The 22217-nt window shown below is 43.0% G+C and overlaps 3 protein-coding genes across 10 annotated transcripts in view; 2 read left to right on the top strand and 1 right to left on the bottom strand.

Moving 5' to 3' along the window:
• LOC311253294 (R3H domain-containing protein 1-like) overlaps positions 1-14737 on the top strand; it is a 45526-nt gene extending 30789 nt beyond the window's left edge. For 5 of the 8 annotated variants that reach the window (XM_084347147.1, XM_084347150.1, XM_084347149.1 and 2 more), the window contains 10 exons: positions 356-715; positions 932-1097; positions 4069-4226; positions 4595-4728; positions 7285-7388; positions 9721-9902; positions 10572-10728; positions 12083-12180; positions 12376-12460; positions 13376-14737. In XM_084347147.1, the coding sequence (XP_084203273.1) occupies positions 356-715; positions 932-1097; positions 4069-4226; positions 4595-4728; positions 7285-7388; positions 9721-9902; positions 10572-10728; positions 12083-12180; positions 12376-12460; positions 13376-13695 (1764 nt within the window). In that variant the 3' untranslated portion in view covers positions 13696-14737. Of the gene's footprint in view, positions 1-355; positions 716-931; positions 1098-4068; positions 4227-4594; positions 4729-7284; positions 7389-9720; positions 9903-10571; positions 10729-12082; positions 12181-12375; positions 12461-13375 lie in introns of those variants that run through there. The other 3 variants (XM_084347148.1, XM_084347152.1, XM_084347153.1) reach the window with 3 other exon arrangements.
• The window catches only part of zranb3 (zinc finger, RAN-binding domain containing 3), a 125725-nt gene extending 110416 nt beyond the window's left edge, over positions 1-15309 (bottom strand). Inside the window, exon 1 of the mRNA XM_084347157.1 lies at positions 15233-15309. The gene's annotated coding sequence lies outside the window, so the exon portion shown is untranslated. The remainder of the gene's footprint in view (positions 1-15232) is intronic.
• LOC311253297 (uncharacterized protein) lies at positions 15020-18421 on the top strand. The gene is made up of 3 exons (XM_084347162.1): positions 15020-15367; positions 16670-16764; positions 16872-18421. The coding sequence occupies exons 1-3, from the start codon at positions 15169-15171 to the stop codon at positions 18198-18200; spliced, it is 1623 nt and encodes a 540-aa protein (XP_084203288.1). The 5' UTR covers positions 15020-15168; the 3' UTR covers positions 18201-18421.
• Positions 18422-22217: the final 3796 nt, after the last annotated feature.

Raw genomic sequence — 22217 nt, 5'->3', positions numbered from 1 at the left:
TCCATGACTAAAAACACTACTTTTCCAACAGCATGTCAGAACTGACCTGAACTGGCGCGCGGTGGCGATGCAGATAAATAGTTCACTTTACACTCGAGCTTGTCTCGGCAGACCTGGGTCAGATTTAAACTCGCGCATTTGTTTCAACCTTCAAGGAAAAAAATACTTTGAGTAAATGTCTTTGATTCAGCACTTAGCTTAGAAATCAGCTGACTGTCCCTGGTGGTTGAAGCGTATTGATCCAAAATCTGGGCAGATTTAATAAGAAAGATTGTCGGTGCCCTTGTGCTGGATATTAATGTGTCTCCTTTCATTTAAATTTGTCAGAATATCTGACTCTCATTTATCTCTCCAGCCTGACGCCCTCAACGCCCAGTTCAGTCACATGACTCTGGCGCAGCAACAGCCCAACGACGGCGGGGCTTCAGCTCCGGACGCCCGCCATTTTCCCACTGTATACCACCACCACCACCCCTCCTCTATGGTACTGCAGGGAGCTCATCCTCCACAGCAGCAGCAGGTTGCTAGCTACATGGTGGCAGGGCCATCGGGAGGACACCCAGGGGTGCTGCAGGGCCAGCCCGTCGCGCTCCAGACCCCGGCCCCCAACCACGCGTACCCCAGCTCCACCCCGGGTCCTGCTGCTTTCGCCGGGTCCACGCTGAACCAGCAGCTCCTCCAGCAACACACCTACATCCAGCAGCCTGTCCAGCAGGTGGGGACGCCTACGATCTAAAAATCACGCTGACTGTCCGTAACTGTGCGAGAATGTGGTGATTTTGTCTGTAGGTCTCAGTCATGAGTCACTCCTGCAGTGGAAAAGCAGCTTTATGACTAATCCTTCATTTCTCCTGTCGCTGTGAAGTGCATTCAAATGGGAGTGCTGATGTGTCACACAGTCCTTGAATTGGTGTTAATGCGTCTTTTACAGATGTCCACGTGTTACTGCTCGACAGCCCACCACCCCCACTGCTCCAGCCAGCAGCAGCAGCATCATCATCAGCAGCAGCAGCAGCAGCAGCACCACCACTACCGACCGCCCGTCAACCCGCTGTCCTATAACTGCCCTCAGAGCCAAAACCTGCCCCAGCAACAAGGTATGAATGAGGACATTTTACCGAAGAATTTTGTCTCTTTTGACACCTGAATAATTTGTCTCATGATGGCTTTTTTTCAGCAGTTGAAAAGGTTTTCTTAAAATGTTCAAAATGAGTGGAAAAATTGACTCTTAACGCGACTAAACAACCTGGAGAGATGGACACACACTCACAAGACCCCTTTTTTTTTTAAAAAGTCTATTTTACACTTAAATCGTCATTAAGTCAAGTTCAAAGTTGTGATCTAAAGACAAATCAAAGGTTTTAAAAATAAATAAGGTCTGCAGCCTCGGATGTGAAGCGACTGATTTTTAACACATGTTGTCGAGCAGCGCTCGTCCTTGCTGCCGAATCAAGACTCTACTATATCAATATGCTTTGTTAACTTCCCACTTTTAGCTCTCGGCTTTTTACTTTTTGTTGTTGTTGTTCTCACAAGGGAGCTATGCCAGCCGTGGCCCGACGGCTCGACTGAAGGACAAATATTTCTCCCTTTCCTTTCCTCTCGGTTTGTTTGTTTCCGCGAGTTCAGATGTCTCCCCGGGAGTCATCCACTTGATTATTCTGTTTCTGTTTTTTCTTCACCACAGGAGTTGAGATTGTTAGCTCCCGCTCGGTCTTTCTCACACGCACACTCTTGCTTAACTGGATGTAACGTCGGCACGATTGTGACACACGCGTACACACTGGTGCACATACGTCTGTGTAAGTGGCTGCGGCACTATTCTGTCATCTGTAGGCTGCAAATGCGGCTTCCCTGCTGGGGACCCGGGGAATAGACAGCAGACAAATGAAGCTGACCTACAAAGGCAAAGGACAGCAATTATTTCTCAGGGAAACAGAAAAAATGACTTGTTTCCCCTCTGTTCTTGCTTTAATTAAAGATATATATATGAGACCAACTAAAGGTGAAGACGGTGCAGCATGCGTTGCACAAATAATAAATACGTTATCAGAGGAAATTCTCCGATGGCTCAGTCGGTGTCCGCAGAGGAACCTGCGAATGTTTCCACTCACTTGCATCAGTCAGTCGCCGCCACCACAGGGACTTCAGCTTCAGTCATGGTCATTCTGGGAAAGCAGCCTCCATTATATGTGAAGGGATTGAAGGATTTGTCTTCCTCCCTTGCTGCTGTTGGATGATGCTAGAGTAGGGTGATGACATGCTTGTTCTACAAACTTAAAGGGGCACTATGTTGTTTTGGAGAAGAAATTCAAACTAAGAATTTTAATATTTACTATATTAATGAGGTAATAATACAAACTCAGAAATATTTGATTTCCATAACTGAACAAAATAAGGAAAATAAGGTCCCCAGAACGATGTTTGAAGCTAGAAAGAAATTGGTGATGCCACCCAGCGCTCAGGGACATTATAATGGCTGTTTCTCTCTATTTTCTGACATGTATCGACAAAACAATTAGTTGAAACCCTAATTGTGCTATAAGCTATATGACACTGATTTTGCCACATTGCCACAAGTCAAATAAAAATGCATAAAACAAATAGCCTGCATACGGCCAGGCTTAAACATTGGATACTGGAAACAAACCCTGCAGTAACTATTATGGGTCGGCAACTGTTTGTATTGAATTTTTTCAGTTTGGGCTGTTCAAGGCAGGATTAATTTTAATTTGAACGCTGTCTCAAGGTTGTTTAGAAGTACAATTTAATACCGAAGAGGAAGAGCGCTGAGCCTGAGAGGCGGGATGCGGGGCCGGGACGCTGTCTGAGAGGCCTCTATGAATCTCACAGTGAACCGGTCTCTTTTTCAGCCCCTCACTCCTCACCTGCGGGACGTACAGCGATCTCGCCACGGCAACAATCAATGCAGGATGGAGTGTGCATGCAAGGAAACAAAAAACAGAAGACGCTCAGTGACACTTGCATGATACAGGGAAAGTCTGAAGGAATTTCCTAAGTAAAGAAATATGCTGCCTGCTGGACTGGTACAAAATCGTGTGCTTTTGATATTACAGTCATTTCATGCTTGGTTTGTAAGTGAAGGTGGGGAGGCGAGGGCGGATAAAAATAGTCCTGCCCCTCTCTGTTCCTCGCGGAGCACTCTCATTGTCTAGCTGTACTTTTCTCCCAGGGCGGCAGACTGTAAAGACACCTTCACAAAAGGACGTCCTCTCCTTTGTCGCTCGCGTTACCCACATGCGTGTGTCACGAGGGACAGTATTTTCAAATGTCTCTTTTTGTCACCTTGACATTTAAGTGTCTTGATTCTCTGCCCCCCGCACCCACCCCCCCTTCCGGCTAGGAATAAAGTGCCGCCATTTTAGGCCGTTCGGAAAATGGACGGATCCGTGTGACTTTGTGTTAGAGTGCTCTAAATGGCTTTTTAACAAGTCCTTAAAAAGTTGGAGCCAGTTGTCTGTTATTTGTTGAAGTTAAAGTTGCATCAGTTAGACGACTGGAAAATTTTTGCCAACTATTTTGTGAAACCACTAATAGTTTCAGTCATTTTTTAGGCATATGTGTAAAAAATGTGCTTCGTAAATTTAGGAATTTACTACTTTTCTTTATGATTTACGATAGTAAATGAAGCTTCTTTGTTTTTTTTGACTATTGGTTGGACAAACACAGTTTGAAGATGTCATAATGCGTTAGTTGCAGCCTTAGTAGAAGGGAAAGTTTTGTTTTTTTTGTGCACTTACTCAGCCACTCCAGTTGCAGGTTCAGGCAACCACAGGAAAAATCAAATGTATTGACTTTCTCATGTATTTCAAATGCCTCAGACCTGCTGAGCTGTAACAGCCTTCAATCTGCACGTTGCCCCTTTTTAAAATCTATAAAATCTTGAACAATTTTCCTTCTTAAATCTTGATAACCGAGCCTTTGTCAGTCCCGTCTTCTGGCCATGTTGCGCAGATATCATGAATATTAATCTCTTTTTTTTCCGGTTCCTATCGGGCGTCTCTTTTCATTTGGTCACAGCCTTGTGCCTTTCTCATTTCGCCCCAGTGCACCAAGCCGTGATGCCAAACCCAGCGTCCAGCTACCAGACCGTAGTGGGCGTGCAGCCAACACCCAACCTCGCTCTCGCTGGCAACCAGCAAAGCAATATGGGCAACCAGATGCAAGGCATGATGGTCCAGTACCCTCCAATGCAGTCTTATCAGGTATTGTAATGACGAGACAGTGTCAGATTCATATTAGCAGACTAGAAATGAAAAAGAGCATTCAGTTCATTTAGTTGTGAATGAGATCCGCTGGTCTTGAGATCTCTTACTAGTTGTTCTCCATTCTTGTCAAGGCACAGGAAGAGAGGAGAACTTCAAAAATAAGAGCGTGCACTTGGTGTTGGCATTGATTATTATTATTTAATTTTTTTATTTCAGTTAATTGTCCTTAAGATTAAAGAGAATACAAAACTATGACCCAGGGGCGCTCTCTCAAAGCAGAAAATCACTTTTTTCAGTATTACCATGCCTTTATGTGCTTGATTTTCCATGTTTTTCCAATCTTTTGTTTTTTTGTTTCTTCGCAGCAGGTTTCTGTGCCACAGCAGACGTACCAGCAGCCTGTGTTTGTGTCCTGTCAGCCGGGGCAGGGGGCAGTGGCTGTCGCTGGCGTGCAGCCCTGCTACAGCCTGCTCCCCCCGAACCAGCACACCACCATGAGGTACCGTCTCTGCTCCCCGCATGGTTTTTAGATTTCAATTTTAGATTCCGATTTGGTAACGCTTTCTGTCACGACCACATTTATAGTGCGTTCATGGTGTATTATAATGCATTCATAATGCTTTATGACGAGTGGTTATGACTACCTATTACACCCAACATGTAACTGTAGTAAGGAATCGTGGAGCGCCATAAACGTCCATGCAGTTTAATAAATTATTGGTTTCTGGGACAAAGTACATCTACAGGCGAGCTGATAATTTCATCCAAACCTGATTAAAGCAGCTTCAGCTATTAGAATCTGTCATTAGAAAAGGATGAACATAAATCAGAGGAAGCTGATTATCAGTGTGTACATGACTTTAGTTCATTTTACAGATAAAAGCTGCACCAGAAAACACAATTAACTCTTTTTAACATTTTATACGACTGCTTTAGGCCTTTAGGATGATTATTAAAGGGATCGATGTCAGCTGGGTTATTAAAGAAATCGTGTTAATGCCAAACATATTTGCTAATTACTCCCATATATCAAAGTATTGATGTGCATTGGAACTGCTGTCTTGGAAAGCACAAAAGATCAATGGGTAACACTTTCTATGGAGTTTGTTTATGGGGGAATTCATGATGTATTATTATTCAGTCATATTGCTTTATATCTACACTTAATAAACAGCTTTCTGATGCACTATATCTATATAGATAACATGAGTCTATCTGTATAGGCAGTTATAAGCCCTTTAAGTCAACCTCTAGTTTATAACTGGTCATGAGCATCCATACGTCACTTCAGCTTATAATTCAGTATGTCACATCTATAATGTTTTATGATTAAGTGCATCAGAAAGCATTGTGTGTGTGTATGAGTGTTATAAAGCATAATGGCTGCACTATAATACACTATGAATGTCCCCAAAATGCACCGCAGAAGTGTATTTGTGTTATCCAAGCAGCATCTGTTTCCATGCACATCAATACTTTGATATATGGGAGTAATTAGCAAATAGTTTTGGCATTAACACGATTTCTTTAATAACTCAGCCGACATCGATCCCTTTAATAATCATCCTAAAGGCCTGAAGCAGTCGTATAAAATGTTAAAAAGAGTTAATTGTGTTTTCTGGTGCAGCTTTTATCTGTAAAATGAACTAAAGTCATGTACACACTGATAATCAGCTTCCTCTGATTTATGTTCATCCTTTTCTAATGACAGATTCTAATAGCTGAAGCTGCTTTAATCAGGTTTGGATGAAATTATCAGCTCGCCTGTAGATGTACCTTGTCCCAGAAACCGATTTGCAGGTAGTTGATGCTGCTCCTCGCTCCTGAAGGTGCCTCTTATTTATAGACCGAACAGGCCCGATGAGTGAATCCCCGAAGCCGCTCCGAGCCAAGGTCATCTTTGTTCACCGCGGGGGGGAAAAATGAGGTTATTACCACGATGCTTTTAGTGCACCGGGTGTTCGTGTAGCTGATGAATGTCGACTCTGACGCACCTCTCAAAGAGTCTTTTTCCTCCGTTCCTCTAGTAGTGTGGCGCTCTCTCTCATTATAAGCTGATTGATAGAACTAGTTCACAGAAAGCAAAACATGTAATTAGTTTCTACCTCCATGGACCCAATCAATCTGGATACTGGTGAGAGTCGCACTACTGGGACTGCTGTGCACACCGGTGTACATAACAAACACCAGGCGGGAACATAGCCATGCACGCAGCCGTCACCTGCAGGAGAACAATGCAAAGACATACACATGCGAGGAGAGGTCACTCTCTCATTGTCCCAGCTGTAAAATGAGGCTGCGTTAGTAGGGCAGTCGGTGTGGAAATGATTTATGCGGCAGTGTTGGAGCGGCTCAGTGTTCTCCCACGAGGGCCCGACTGTCCACCTGCAGCCTGCTTTTTCACCAGCTGTACGCCGAGTCCCTGCAGGCAGGTTGCTTACAGAGCAGAGCGCAGCTACTCCGCAGATGGACTTAAAGAGAAATTTCAGATTTAATACCCCCGACTGCAGCGTTAAGATCTCAGAGCTCCCGGAGATTTTCCGTCTGTGCGGGTTTAGATTTTTAAGACCTACTTAGGTGTGAGCATCATATTGGACGTCTTTTTCTTCAGGCTGTGGAGTGCCAGTAGCACTTCCAGTGACAAGTTTGGCAACATTTAAAACCTTCATTCATTCATCCATCCATTTTCTGCTGTTGATCCAGGTCCAAGTCATGTTTAAAGGTTAATAAATGACATAACGATTATTTATTTTATCAGGGTTGAGTCTTTTTTTGTGCCAACAGTCTCTGATTCCAGATCGTCTTGACCTTTGGGAAACACTGATCGACATTTTTGGCCATTTTCTGACATTTGATCAAACAAACAAGTTATCAATTAAGCGAGAAAAAAATCTAAAGACGACTCAACAATGAAAGTAATCATTAGTCGCAGCCCTTGGGATATAAATGTCAATAATATTTGCACTTTCTAACTTCTTTTCTCCTTTGGCCATGAAAAGGTTATTAAGAGAAACCCTGTTATAAAACACTTTCTTTACTCTGTGTCCATTCACAGTTCTACAGTGAGTTTCCTGCCCGCCCAGATGATGGAGCAGCTCCAGTTTCCTCAGACCTCGTCCCACTGCGTCTCCCAGCAGCACCCAGGCCAGCAGTATGCAGGTACGTCCTCCCCCTTTGCCAAACTACATTTAAACACTCGGTGATCTGCAGCGGGAGAGTGCGAATACTCACTTTTCACTCCCTGACATTAACCGCCCTGGAGATTCCCCATCAGCGCCAGGCGCCCCCGACATGCTTTATTTTCCCTCATCTCTCAGTGTCAATAACTGCAGAATGTATTCCTTCATCGCTACGACTCTGGCTTCTTAATGAAATAATCTTCCCCGGGTTTATGCTGCCATTGTATGTGCGTCAGACGCGTGATTAGATTTACACTCCGGATTTTCAAAATGAAAAAGAGTGAGGCGTAGTGATGACGGCTCCCCGGAGTTTGGATAAGTGAAAGTGATTTGCACATCCAGCCCTTCCACCGGAGCTGCTGCGCCGAGATTAAACAGCTAGTGGGTCGGCCGCTGCAAACATTATGTTGACAACGACTCTGTCAAAGTGCTGTTTGGTACAGTTAAAAAATGGTTGCGGCGTCTGCGGTGCGAGTTATGTATTGATGTATATAATCACATATGAAGCTGCTTAATGTTCACTTCAAGACAAGAAACCGTTTATGAAATGTATCGATGTATGTGTACATGTACACATTAATGTATGTGTACATGTACACATTAATGTATGGATGTATTTGCAACAATCCAGAAATGATATATGAGTCTGATTTATTTCATTAATTTATTTGTAAGGGAAAATAGGGGATGAATAATGTTGGATTAATGCAGATTCACATATATATGCACATATTTTTTTCCACCTCACCACAGTGAACATCAAGTCTTCTATAGAGGAATTAACCAGTGGTGGGAAGAGTACAGCTACAGTACTGAAATACTACTCAGAATAGTGCATCAACAGTAGCAGGCATTCAGTCAGGGGGGTTTCTGTTTCTCCAAATCTTCAGTCAACATGACTCCTGCTCTGCTCTGTTCAGTTGTCATGGTCACCTCTCCAAACCCGTGCCTGAGCTTTGTGGGTATTTTTGTCTTTATATCAGGGTTTTCATTGGCCGTTTGTTCATGGTTTTACAAGTAACTAAGCAGATTACATGGTGTAATTTATACTAAGATGCGAGCAACATTAGACTTGGAGAAATACTGTGACGCGTTTCAAAATCTACACATCCACCAAAGGCAAAAAAAAAGAACTACTCAGTCAACAGTTATAGAGACATCATGTCGGAAGAAATATTCATTTCAGGCTGATGCCCTGAGTGGCTCTCTGGTGGACAAACTCTGTTTTAAATGACCTCAAACCGAGTTTACAGTTTCTATTCTGATGTTTCTTGACATGTACAGCGGTACAGATATATCTGCAGTTATCCAAATAGGCAGATATCAGTCTAGTTGTAATGGATATAAACATCAGGTAGGTTTGGAGATGGATAGATGAAACTCAAGGAATAAAAATCAGCATAATTACCGATCTTTTCACGTATGGCCTGTGCTGTATTGGCCTTTCGAGGGCTCACAGACTCTCTGTCCAGAGGCCCAGGTGGGGCAGTCTCCTTACTAATGACCTTTATTATTCATGTCTGATTATTATGGGAGAGCAACGGAGGGAGCCATCATTTCCAGCCCGTCAGTAATGAGGTCAGATGAAGGTCTCGCGACGGCCTTACCTACAGCGTCACCAGTAAACATTTTTAATTGGCCAGGTTGGGGGCCAGAAATAATCTGCAGATTAAGTCCAAATATCCGTCGTCCTTGCTGTTGTTGTCGGCTAATAATTCATAAATCAACAGCGGCGTCGGCTGTGCAAAGTTTGCCATATGATTTCCACCTAATGTGAGCTTTATGTAAACAGAAATTAATTACACGGCAATATATTGTAGATAGTTTTCTTAGTTCATTTCCCCGTGCACCTCTGATGGTGCGTTGTTTTTTTTTTTCTTCCTTAAGTCACATCAGTCACGTTCATGCGTCACAAACTAATAAGATAATTGGATCTCGCGGATCATCGCAGAGGATTTAGCAGGGAAAGGGAATGGAGTCTGTTATTGCTACTGCGGTTGTGCCCTCATAATCAAGGCACTTAAAACCTAATTGCTCAGCAGCTAACGGTGTTTCACTGATGAGGTGTGTAGCTGAACAAAAGTGCTGAAAAAGAGCTTTTGGGGCGAAAACACATTTAGTCTGTCGGTTCACTGTGGTGCATAAATGATGAGTTTATGTGATGAATTGGATAAAAAATAAGAATATTAAATGTGTGTCTTCCTGACCTGATTCGCCTCTTGTCAACACTTTTTCAATTCTAGCTTTTGTTTGCTCTTTCTCTAAACTTTGTGTGTGTGTGTGTGTGTGTGTGTGTGTGTTTGTGTGTGCAGGGTTGTTACCCCCAGGCCCCAGCAGCAGCATGGTGATGCTGCAAATGACAGCACCCCCCTGCCAGCAGCCCCGGGCCCCCTCCCCCTGCCAGCGGAAACAGCCCAACCACAAACAGCCGGGCGCCGAGCACCAGCGCGGCCGCAGGCCTGCCGAGCTCCCCCCGCCTCCAGACAACACCCAGGTACAAACGCTGCCCGTGTGCATCGATTAGGCGCGGGCCATCACTCAAAACAAAAACACCTCTCAGAAAAAATGGTTGGAATAAAAATTGAATTTTTGTGCCGTCAAGTGAAAAGATTGTGTTACAACCTGTTAAAAACCTCACTGAGGTTGTCTTAAGATTTCCAGTAGATTTAATTAGCTGAGTGGCCTAGAGCTTTTGACTTGATTTCCAAAAGATTTTAAATTACATTTTTAATTTGCTCAGGTAATGTTTGCCACATAGGACAATACAGTACATGTCAGAAAGTTAAGACCGTCACAAGAAAGCAATCTGAAAGCCAATTTAGTTTGGTTGTCTGAGTTTGACAGTGACACGAGAATTGCCCCCCTGGAGCCAAACCCGGCCTCCACTGCTCTCCAGGCAGGTTAAATGTCGTCGTAAATAGGCTCTGCAAATGAAGTCAACGCTGGCTTGGCTCGAAAATGAGGAGAAAATAGTCCTCGGCATTAGGGTGTAATGGTACATTAGTGGGACTAATGTGGTTGGGATGGTACATTAAAGCAACAACATGAACAACAGAATGACTTTTTGGGAAAGAGAGAAATAGCCACAGTTGCTTTTTTTGAATGAAAGTGTTTGTGTTCCTCCCCATAATCTCTCGCCGCACCGCCGGTGTGTTGTGTGTAGAGCAGCTTGCCCTCGTCTCCGGCACTCACTCCCTTGCCAGGCCAGCCGCCCAGCGTCAAGGGCCTCCCATCAGGCATCTCGTCCATCCCTGTCATGGCCCACCACCCGCACCACCACCACCCGCAGCTCCCTACAGCCTTCTGCCACAGTGGACAAGGTCAGAGACGCCACCAGGGTGTTCACTCACACTCACAGAGCAATATATTAAAGGGCAATGAACCTTGCACAGCAGCCTAGTCAAGACTTATGGAGTTGTATTTGTGCCGCAATCAAAAGATTGTTGCAAAAATGTAATTTTATATTTTGTTTGTCAGTCTGGAAATTGGAGGTGATTTCTGATTGAGGCTGTTTTGATTGCTGCTAAGATTATTTGCTACTAGCATGAAGGGAAGCACTGGGAGAATGGTAAGCAGACTCGCAAGTAGTTAGCACAGTTTTGATTACATATATAATTTTATAAACCTTAATAATATAATCTATTTAAGTAAGTTTGTACTGGAATAAGCTTGCAGCCTTGCCCTCATGGCAGGTAACTAGCTAAAAGCTGCCAGAGAAGCAGTAGCTAAAATAGCTTAGCTAACTTAGTTGGATAACTTGTTAATGGTAAGTGTAGTGCGTGTCTAACTGTGCCCCTAAATTTTTTAACTTGGTCGTCGAAGTGGCCATAAAATATTAAACGTAAAGCCCTGAGTTAAATTTAATATTTATATAGCTCGCTGACTTACCAATTAGCATTAACAAGCTCATGCTCATAGCATGCTTTTGAACTGAGATCTAGCACGCTATGTTCAGTAGATGCCGTGTCTTAATTTACATTCAGTTAAAATTTATGTTTATTAAAGGAATTACCTTTATAAAATACAATTAGTAAGTTAGTTTAGGCTTTTGTTAGCTTGCAAAAGATGGCTAGGTTGCAAGCTAATAAAAGCCCAGACAAACTTACTAATTAAAATTCATAAGTAAAGTATTTAACCTAAAGTGTATAAACTACATACTGCAAGAGCTGCTGTGGTATGCTTGCTTGAAGGGGCAGTAAGTAAAAATTTAAGTTTTGACATTATGAAATCTATATATTGTGTTGCAGAGGTATTTACTGAAGTTAGCATGCTAGCCAGCTTGCCCCGGCTTGTCCTGGTCCAAAGCTCCTTTGCTAACAGTCCACTGGACCCTGAGCTCCCAGTGCGACCCGCTAGTTTGTAAATGAGCTAGCTAGCTAAGAGCAGCTACAGTTAGCAGCAGTTTTGACAGGCGGCCAATTCTTACATATTACTCCTTTAACTTCCCTTGTATCAGAATTCCCCACTAATAATTGGATTAGAGGTGAAGTTGCCATTCAGATAAAACTTTTATTTATTTATTTATTTATATACAAAATGTAATTCACAGCTTGCAAAAATTCTTGAACCACAAATATATCTCCATATAAACTCACACTGGATGTTAATTTTATTTGCTTCTACTGATGTGAAAATTCACTTTTTGATCTTTTTGTGTTTTGCAATCACTTCTAGGTGAGGCACACTACTCTCTACTGGGTCAGCCTCTGCAGTACAAACCCGCCATCAGACCTCCGCTGATACACACTGCCCACATGGTGGCCAAACACCAGGTCAGACACACAAAAAAAATCCTGTTTACACTAGACTTGTAATAAAGATTTTTAAGTCTTCTACGCTTAAAACCAGTGCACAAGATCCTTGTCAGAGAATCATTGGGATTTCTGACTTATATTACATTTCAGGTCAGCAAACATCCCTCGCTGCCTTGCACAAAAAAGTCTGACGGTTATCCTCTGTCTCCTCAGGGTCCACTGGGGGTTTGGCGTAGCGGTCATGGGAGGAAGGCCAGCAGAAAACCTCTGTCTTCAGATCTCAGTGTAGGTGAAGCAGGTAATAGGAAGTCCAGAGGGAGGCTTGAGTTTAGTGAACCTCGAGTTAACCGCAGTCATGACCGCAATTTGACCTTCGTTCTACGGAGAAGCACAAAATGTAAATCTGGCACATCATGAAGTAGTTTTGTGTAGGAATTTAGGCAATTAGCTTCTCAAAACATGCAGTCGTGAGTGAAACATCGGGCTTTAAGATGTCGATCATAAAAGGAAGCTCGTGTTCAGATTCATCACCTGATAAAGTCGGCTGCTGTGTAGCCTATTTAGCAGATTAACTGGAATAACATCAGGTTTTTTTTATTGTGTCAAAATATGCTTGCTGCGCTCCGTAACTGTGGAGAAAAGCGTGTGTTTAGTGACTGTAAGCAGAATAAATTACAGACGGGGCAGAATCCACACCTGGCAGTGGAACCTGCAGCCCCGGCGGTATTGTGCCGAAAGAAATGTGCTGATTATTTCGAATATGGCGTCGTATTTTTTATTTTTTTGCACTCGCCGAGATATTTTCTGCATTATTCAGGTGTTCTTGTCAACAATCCCACCAGTACAATCGACTAGAAGGGGTTTCGGTGCATTAATGGAAAGTTCAACATTACCTCGCTGTCTGTAAAATGTCACGCTTTCTGGAAGTCAGAAAAGCAGCCTTATTTTTAGACTGACAATCATGCATTTTTGATAATGTAACCTATCAAGAAACGGTGAAAAAACATAAAATTTGAGTTCTATTTTGACGTAACTGTGCTCGAGCACGCCGCGCCAGGTTTGACCGTCCTTTGTTCCACCTAAAGCTTAACAGCTGACGGCAGCAGTTTATTGAAGCCTCCCGATGGTGCAGGTCTGATTTTTCCCTTCACCCATGACAGTTGTTTTATTTACTGGCTCGGCTGCTCACAGTGCTGTCTGTGTGTGTCTGCAGTGAGCAGTCAGATCCTGGAAGTGACAGATCCTCCGGAGGGGATCAGCTGTACAGACTCCCACCACCTCCTGGCAGAGCTCTGCAAAGGGGGCGAATTGATCCAGCGGCTGTCGGACCATCGGCCCCGGCTGTGCAACACGACCAGAGACGCTCCCAGCAGAGACCTGGCCTCATCGTACTCCATCTTCGCCATGCTACCCTCCAGATTTTCTGCCCCGAGCACCACGTTTCACCACAGCGGCCCCCGGGCCACCTTTAAACTCCGAACTAGTGCCAGACACAGAGGGGAGCTGTGTGACTCGGACAAAGCCGGCTCATAGCTGCTAAGATCTTGGCGCACCTAAGGAGCGCCACATGAACGCACATCCAACCACCTGCCTCTGCTGCCTCAGTCGGGACTGTCTCGGTTTTAGTCCCAGACTCTGTCCAAATCAAAAAACCGTATCCAATGTTTGAAGAATGAATGTTCACTTTTATTTAGTTTTAGTTAATTTTATCATTTCTCTGGCCAACAGGTCTGTGCAGGGTGGAAACTGAGCACCACCTACCAGTTTGGTTTTGTTTGTGAGACACGTCCACAGCTGCTGAGGCCCCCCTCCCCCCTCTCTATTCTAAAAAAAAAAATCTAGTTTGCTGTTAGAAAGCGTTTGGAAAGCTTTGGGATTCATTCGCCAGCTGTTTTTTAATAGCAGGTGTAGGCGTGTGACAGCATCATACGTATACACACAACCTGCTCGCTTCTGGTTCAAGAATGTTTATGAGAATTCGACATGTTAAATTGGGTCTCTGTATCATGTTATTGCAATCAAACTGAGCATCCATATCAAAAGCAGGTGTTTTATTGAATTCGACATTCATCGATCCTCCCGTCACGTGTGTCCTAGCTTGATCCCAGCCACTCACTCATAAAATGGAGCATTATTTAGGTACACAAGAACAGGTCCCTCCTCTTGTTTTACTCTTGTACAATGTGAGCCCATACAATAATCAACACTGAATAATAGATATACTACCTGAATTATTTAAAGTCACTTTTATACACAGTGAATGTTGGATTTGCACTGAAGTGATGAAGGAGATGGAGATTTGATTGGTATAGGACCCGGCCTGGATTTTCTTTTATTTACCCCGCCCCTCGTACCTGTTTGTTGCACTCGGCCAGGCCACTTTCTTTTATATTTAATTAAAATGTTTATATGCACAAGAAAAATGCAATCGAGTTTGTCCATCTACTTGGCTTCTTTTCTTTTTTTTTTGGATTTGTTCGTGTGACTCATGAGAGGTGATCTGTGTCTGGTGTGGCATTTTCTCTTTCTTTCTTTCTTTTTTTTTTGTTTGACTCTAATAAATGTTTGCACCACACGTGTTGACATAACTTTTTCCAGCAATTATCCACAGTCAGCCAACTGAGGGTGTAGTCTAGTGTGTGAGGAGGAGAAGAAAGAAGCAACAGATGAAGCAACTCTTTGAATAATGTTGCCATGTTATTTGTATCTGTGTCTTTTGGGCATTGCAGACATATTTGCTCTGCTTAGTATCCTAATTTCCAGCTGCATAAATTAGCCATTTTGAATAAACCCTCATGTGAGTGAAATGTTGAGAAACAGAGACACCTAGTGGACAGACGCTGCAACTACAGCACGAACAACTACACAGGAAGCGTGAAAATGAAACAGAAACATAACTGCTAAGGTAACTGTGTTTACAGCTGTGGCGCCGTTAGCGTGGTGGGATAAAACGCGCGTTAGCTCTTAGCTAAAAATGTTTAGCTAGGCTTCGTCTCTGCAGCCGTAATGGAGGACGACGACCTGGATAAAGGCAGGACGGTGGTTGTGTCCGGTGTGCCCGACGCCTTACCTCTCAGCAGGATGGTCGACAAGCTCACCATTCACTTCCAAACCCGCAGGAGGAGTCGCGGGGGCGACGTCGAGGTGGTCCGATACCCCACCAATCTGGACGGGGTCGCGTTTGTCATCTTTGACGAAGCTAAAGGTAAATAAATTAGCAGGTTGTAGCTAAAACACAGGCTACATTATAAGATCATGATAGTAAAGTGTGTGTGTGTGTGTGGTAAAGTGTCCCTACTATGAGGAACACAAGTTAAAGTGAATAAGTTAACAACAAACAAGTTAGTATCTGTTTGTTGTCAACACGCCAGACTCCATTTGAAATTTGACCATTTTTAGGTCAACTTCGCCGAACTCCGTTTGAAATTTGACCATTTTTAGGTCAACTTCGCCGAACTCCATTTAAAAACTGAGCATTTTTAGGTTGACTAACCTTATCCAGCAGCCCCAGTTTGTGCCTGCCATATATTAACCTTTGCACTACATAAATAAGTACCAGGACACTTGCTGCTGCTCTGAAGGTGTTTCCAATAACATTAAACACTTGAAACCATCATTTTAAACAATATTCAGTTGTGTTCAGCACAAAAACAAGTTGTGTTTTTTAGCCCGTTTCCTTATCTAGTCAAATATGGTGGCAGGAAATGACATATCTCTGAGCTCAATTTAAAGTAAACAAACAATACTAATGTCTTTAAGAGCCCGATATATAGGTGGGACTATTTTGCAGAACAAAATGCAGAAAAAGATGATTCTGGTCATTTATAATTATTAAATTACAACTTTATGGTTTCAGTACATGAAATAATATGGTACATATATATAGAATATTGGCAACTATATCAAGTATGTACAGAGTTTACAAAAAAAAAAAAAAAGGCGCAAGGATGTACATATATTCCACCTGGATCAGGAAACACAATCGCAAATTGGCAATAGATGTTGAAATTGTTTTAGCGCGCAACAGACGGAGCATTTTTCCACCCAGATGGTCAGAAGCTTCTGGGTTTTCCGAATATAGTCGAGCATTTATTTCACAGAAGATGCTTATTAGCTGTGGCTCGATTGTAATGGTAATATGTGAGAGGCACAAACCTGATCAGTGAAACGAAAACACATTAAGTCAGCTGTACTGTACACCTTTGTTAAACACAGCTCCTGTTTTATACAATAATTGGCTCCCATGGGGCCAAATTTCGGTTCCCATCGGACCCACTTATTCGGCGTAAATCAAACGTTTATTTACATGAAGTGCTGCCTGGATGTATGCCGAGCTGATGAATGGTTTAATTTATCATACTATCATGGTTGTGTACTGTCGCGGGCGAGCCGACATCAGATAATAATGAGTAGAGTCTGTGCACTCTCCCTGACAAGAAATAACAAGCATCATTATAATGTTGACATGGGTGGAGACCAAAGCAGAACAGTACGGTACTCTTGGCAGATGCAGAGAGGGTGGTGCAAAAGGAGCAGCAGATCATGGCCGACGATGAGTTTCCAGAGGATTACTGTCTCACTGTGTTCCCCTTCACTAGAGATGTAAGTATGGCCATCATGGTGTTTAAATAATTCAACTCTTTCACCAGAATTTTACATTTGTATCTGTTGATATAAGATACTGATTCGGATGTGCTCTTGTGCTGCAGGTGTTCTTCTATGTCAGCAGCGCTGTGGTTAATCTCTCAGTGTTCGGAAGAGGTCAAGCATCACTGATACAGAGTCTGCGGTCAGCTCACAGGTCACTACGTTTCCAGCCTTTGCCCCAGGAGAGCAAAACCACAATTGAGGGACCTTTCACGGCCGTCCAGGCCCTGAGACGGGACCTCATCCGCAGGGCCAGCCGGGTTAAATCCACAGTCCCGGCCCAAAGTGCTGCTAAACTCAAAGAAGCTCCTCTTAATCCGAGGGTAATATCTCGCCGCGAGTTTGTCAGCCCCGTAAGCCGCGGTGGTTCTAAAGCTAAGCTGGAGCCAGTGAGCTCGAACAGCTTATCAACACCGCTGCAGACCACAGGTGAGGCAACTGAAGTCCTGCTCTCAAATGCAAAAACTCAAAACGGTTACTCGAGGCGAAAAGTTTCCTCGCCTGTAGGAAGCTTTTGTAACCCAGGCAGTGATGAAGAGGAGCAGAGAGCTCGGTCCAGGCACCGAATACAGACAGAATACAGAACCGAGAGAGCAAAGGTCAACCCCAGACAAGTGTTCAGAGAGGAGATCAATGCAGGGATTAGATCTTCCTTATCAGGCCCGGACCTGCTCCCTGCAGAGGATATATCAATGAAGCAGCCAAGAGAAGACGGTATTTCACAAAAACCCACCCGACCAGACAGGGCTTCAACACCCAAGATCAGAGGAGAGAATCGTTTGGGCTCCGGCTACAGCAGCACAGACTATCTGAAGGAATCCGATCAGAGCAGCTCAGCCGTCACTGCTAAGCCTCCCCGGACCAGACTTAAAGATGTCTTGAAGTCCTCCAAGAGCGGATCTAAGGATACAGAAGTGCTGTCTGCAGGCCGTCCACAGCATCCAGAGGACAGGTGCATCTGGGTCGACTCATACACATTCAGATACATTGAAAAGTTCGATAAGAATAGGTTGGACAGGTGTTTGAGGGGTCTGGAGGTGACCGCTGAGTGCGTTGAAGGAACTGACCTCTTGCGGATAATGTTGACTGAGAAGCAAACCTCCAAGACCGACTCAAGGATTCAGCAGGCCTTGGAAGACCTCAGTGCTTTGGTGGCCTCAAAGCAGTCCACGTTAAGAGTATTCGAGGTCGACTATGACAAGAAGGAGCTGACTGACAAGAAGAAACTGAAGGAGATCTGTGAATTTACAAATGTCATGTATGATGATGTCCTTTACATGTTTGAGGATTCTTGCATAAAAGTGATCGGCCCTTCAATTTGCAGTTTCCTGTTCTATAGGAGAGTGGAGGACACAATTGCTCAGCTCAAAGACAAATCACTGAGATGGTAACGGGTGAAGCAAGAATTAATGAGTGTACTTTTATGAGTGGCCACAGGGTGGTGCAGGTGGGCTTTTTTCCAGATCCAGGTACAAATGTGTGTTTAGTTACATTCCAGCCACTTGTATTACATGTTATTAGAAGTATAGAAGATACTGTATCTGTTAAATCTGCCTCAGAAGACTCAGTTAAGTTCTTTTTTTAAATGTATAAAGAAATCATCTTCCAGTGATTTTTGCTTCCTCTTTCCATCTTTCTATGACGAGGCCTCCCTTTTGTTTATGCATGGATTAATAATTAGGCCTTCAAACAGCAGGTCTTAATCCAAACGATGTTCTCACAGCAGTAGAGATGAGTCTTAATTAACCTCCTCACGTCGTAATTACAAAAGATAGGCTTCTAATTAAAACAAAAAAAAATGACAGATGCCAACCTGTCTCGTGTAATCACAGCTTCACACCCTCTAGTCCAGAGAATCTTTAATCATTATCTGTCATTACATAAACCTGGGTCTGATTTCTTGTTTTGTTTTTTTTAAATGTGGTAACTTGTTAACGGAAGTCTAGTCCGTTTTGTGCCAATGGATGAAATGAAGTCTACCAGTAGACATTATACTTTAAAAAGATTCCTTGTTAAACACATAATATTGAATTAATATGAAGGTGGTAAAAATGTAGATAAACAACGGAGACCATATGCACATGGCAGCCATGTTCCCGTGACTCAAGCTCAAGTGCTGGGATGATGTTAAGCTGCTGTGTTCCAGGTTGCAAGTCGTGGGAATGTAGGAAAACTGACAATCGTCGTTTCACTGCTTCCCAAATGACCTGCAACTGAAAAGATGATGGATGGTTTCTCTATGAGGTCAGTGATAGTGTTTAATTACATTCACTTCCAGGCTTAAATAAATGTGTCCAAGATGTGAATTGATATTTTAGAGTTAGAGTCATGTGACACTATCAAACAGTCAGATCTCTATGTTTATAAAATGGACCAATGTGTGAAGATGGTGTTTTGAGGTTTAAAGAGCCCCTCCAGAAATGTTTCATAGCCATACCAAAAATAACTCGCTTTGAATACTAATTTGCGTCTGACTTTCATGTGATCCTTACTGAATAAATACAGAATATAAAGAAATGTGTGTTTCAAAAGTTGCAACTTTTAGACACAAGATGTGTCCTACTACACTTTAAAATCTATTGTCAGTGTATTCTTGCTTGAGGTTTTCATATCAGACTACATGTTGTATATTGAACCATGGTTAACTTCCAAACTGGTTTAACCTGCACCAGCTGGCATCCAGGTATCCTTTATGACTCAGTTGTGATATTCATAAATCAAAGTTTTGCTGAGATCACAATCAACAACCCAAATTGGACAGTAGGGGGCGGTATGACTCCTTCTCCCATATGGAGAACTGTTTAAAAATAGAGACACTAGCTGCCATAGCTCTGCTCAGTGAAGCTATTATGGAGGCCAGGTTTGGCAAGCAGGGTGCAGATTGGCAGGCAAATGATGTCAGTTGGATGTCCCATTATACTCCCTCTCCCCTCCACACACAGAGCGCTGCACCTTCTCCAAGGGAAATACTGATCCGTCCATGTGATGTGTGGGGACGCTCAGTAAAATCATGTTGTGTGGAGAGCGTTTTTCCTCGTCTGCGATTATTCAAATGAGCTCGCTCCACAGCCTTGATAATTGATTCATTATGTAAAAAAAAAAAAAAAAAAAAAGCCACACCACCATAATGAACACACACAAACATAGACAATCACTCATCTCCCAGACACACACACACACACACACACATACACTCTGGGTTGTTACCATAGGAACATAGTGGAAGAGGTTGCCGAGCTGCAGCGCTGGGCGTCGTTATGGGAAGCTCTCGAATACAATGAAAACATCCAGGAGGAAGGAGGAATTACATTTTCAGCAGAAGAACCCTTCATCAAAGACAAGCAGAGGAGAGAGCACTGCCTCTTAGCACCTAGACCTCTCTGCTGCCCCTTTGATAGCACCTCATCAACAATTACCCATTATTTGGCTGGGGGTTTAGGTTATTGTGGTAAAATAAAAGGAGGGTCAACAAGCAGAAAGCATGAATTATTTTTCCTGAAATGGTCCTTATAGCGGTCCTCCATTTCATCTCTTTTCATTCTTTCTCATCATTATGCATTAAGTATAATTGGGTAATTTCATTTTTGAATATATTAAACATGTATGACTTTCAGATGGAGGTCAAAAACAGCAGCAGGCCAGAAAAGAAAGCCTGAGCGTTTTTCTCAAGGACATTTCATCTGGCCATTGGATGGGGTCTGCCGGGGATCACACCTGTGGTACGACCTTGGTTGGATTACTGAGCAGCAGGCCTACCGGGCACAGGCCACCACCGGGGTCTTTGGAGTGACTGTTGACATTTCTTTATGGGAATCCATTCATGTAGAAAGAGAGGCGTGGCCACAAAGGATGCAAAATGAGCACACAGAGATTAAAAACACCTGAAAAGAGACACTAAAGCAACACAAAGAGATGCAAAAACTACAAATAGACACAAAACTAAGAAGAGACGCAACATAACCACAAGAAGATGTAAAATAACTACAAATAAACACAAAAATGAGCACACAAAGGCACAAAACAACTACAAAGAGTTGAAAAATAACTACAAATAGATACAAAACAAGCACAAACACACGCAAAACATCTACAAAGAGATGGAAAGCAGATGACTACAAAAAAGGTACAAAAATAACTACAAATAGACACAAAGTGACATCATAGAGACAGAAATCGACCACAAAGAAATGCAAAATTACCAGAAATTGACACAAAAAATAATCAAGATTAAAAAACAGCCAGAAAGAAACACTAAATGACCACAAAATGCCAACAAATAGATGCAAAATTAACATAAAGAGATGCAAAAACTTCAAGAAGACACAAAACAACAACAAAGCGATGCAAAATAACTGTAAAGAGTTGAAAAATGACTACAAATAGATACAGAACAAACACAAAGTGACGCAAAAACATCTACAAAGAGATGCAAAAATACTACAAAACGATACAAAATGACCTCACCGAGAACGAAATTGACCACAATGTGACGCAGAGATTCAAAACTACTAAAAACAACAACACAAACGACTACAAAGAGACAATAAAATGACAATAAATAGATGCAAAATAACTTCAAAAAGATAGAAAATAGCTACAAACAGGCAAAATAACACAAAATAACCCCAAAGAGTTGTGAAATGACTACAAAGATCTGCAAAACAACCACATAGAGATACAAAATGAACAGAAAGAGACATAAAAATATGTCAAAGAGACACAAAATGACTACAGAGGGAGGCAAAACAAGCAAATAACATCATTGTTTTTCACGCTGCCTATCACACCAGACCATCTATTGTTGTTAGTGTACACTGGTGCCATGCAGTCGTGTTCAGGCACACACATCTTGGAGGTCAGAGGTCATGCAGACATGCAGCAAGCCTGCAAGCATCATTCCTCCCCACAGTGAGGAATGGGCCGCTGGTGATGAATAGTCTTCTCCAGGCAATGTGTGTGTGTGTGTGTGTGTGTGCACGTTACAGTCGCAAATTGCGTCTTAATGATTCTCTTTACAGATCATCACCCTGCGCAGGAGGGGGAGCGTGTGGAGGGATACGAGTCGTACCCCCTCCCTGCTGCTCTGCCTAAATGGTGTGTGGGTATCGGGGAGTTGTGATGGAGGAGCCGTGTAGAAGAAATTGGGGGCAACAGACCAAGAAAAACGGCTAAAAACAGCGTGTTAGCTGTGGAAAATGGGTGAATGATGTTTAATTGGTCTCACAACACATGACCCATAATGTAAACAGAGCAGATCCCCTTGAATTTTTACAAAAGTGAGCCGTGTGTGACTAATGATTAATGTGTAAAGTGGGTATCCTCAGCGTTGTGTCACCCCAGTGATCCCATTCATTGTCGAGCTACTTTCGCTTTTTACTCCTGAAAACAATCAATAATAAAACAGTCTT

This window comes from Pagrus pagrus (genome assembly GCF_965226575.1).
Source record: "Pagrus pagrus genome assembly, chromosome: 24".
Lineage (NCBI taxonomy): Eukaryota > Metazoa > Chordata > Actinopteri > Spariformes > Sparidae > Pagrus > Pagrus pagrus.
Note: the sequence above shows the minus strand (reverse complement) of the source record. Positions and strands in the feature narration are given on the sequence as shown.

What these genes read in the sequence shown, in the direction of transcription:
- LOC311253297 (XM_084347162.1), top strand. Translation starts at nt 15,169, where the DNA reads ATGGAGGACGACGACCTGGATAAAGGCAGGACGGTGGTTGTGTCCGGT. An exon ending in CATCTTTGACGAAGCTAAAG is followed by an intron (nt 15,368 to 16,669) that starts GTAAATAAATTA and finishes TACTCTTGGCAG; the next exon opens with ATGCAGAGAGGGTGGTGCAA. An exon ending in TGTTCCCCTTCACTAGAGAT is followed by an intron (nt 16,765 to 16,871) that starts GTAAGTATGGCC and finishes CTTGTGCTGCAG; the next exon opens with GTGTTCTTCTATGTCAGCAG.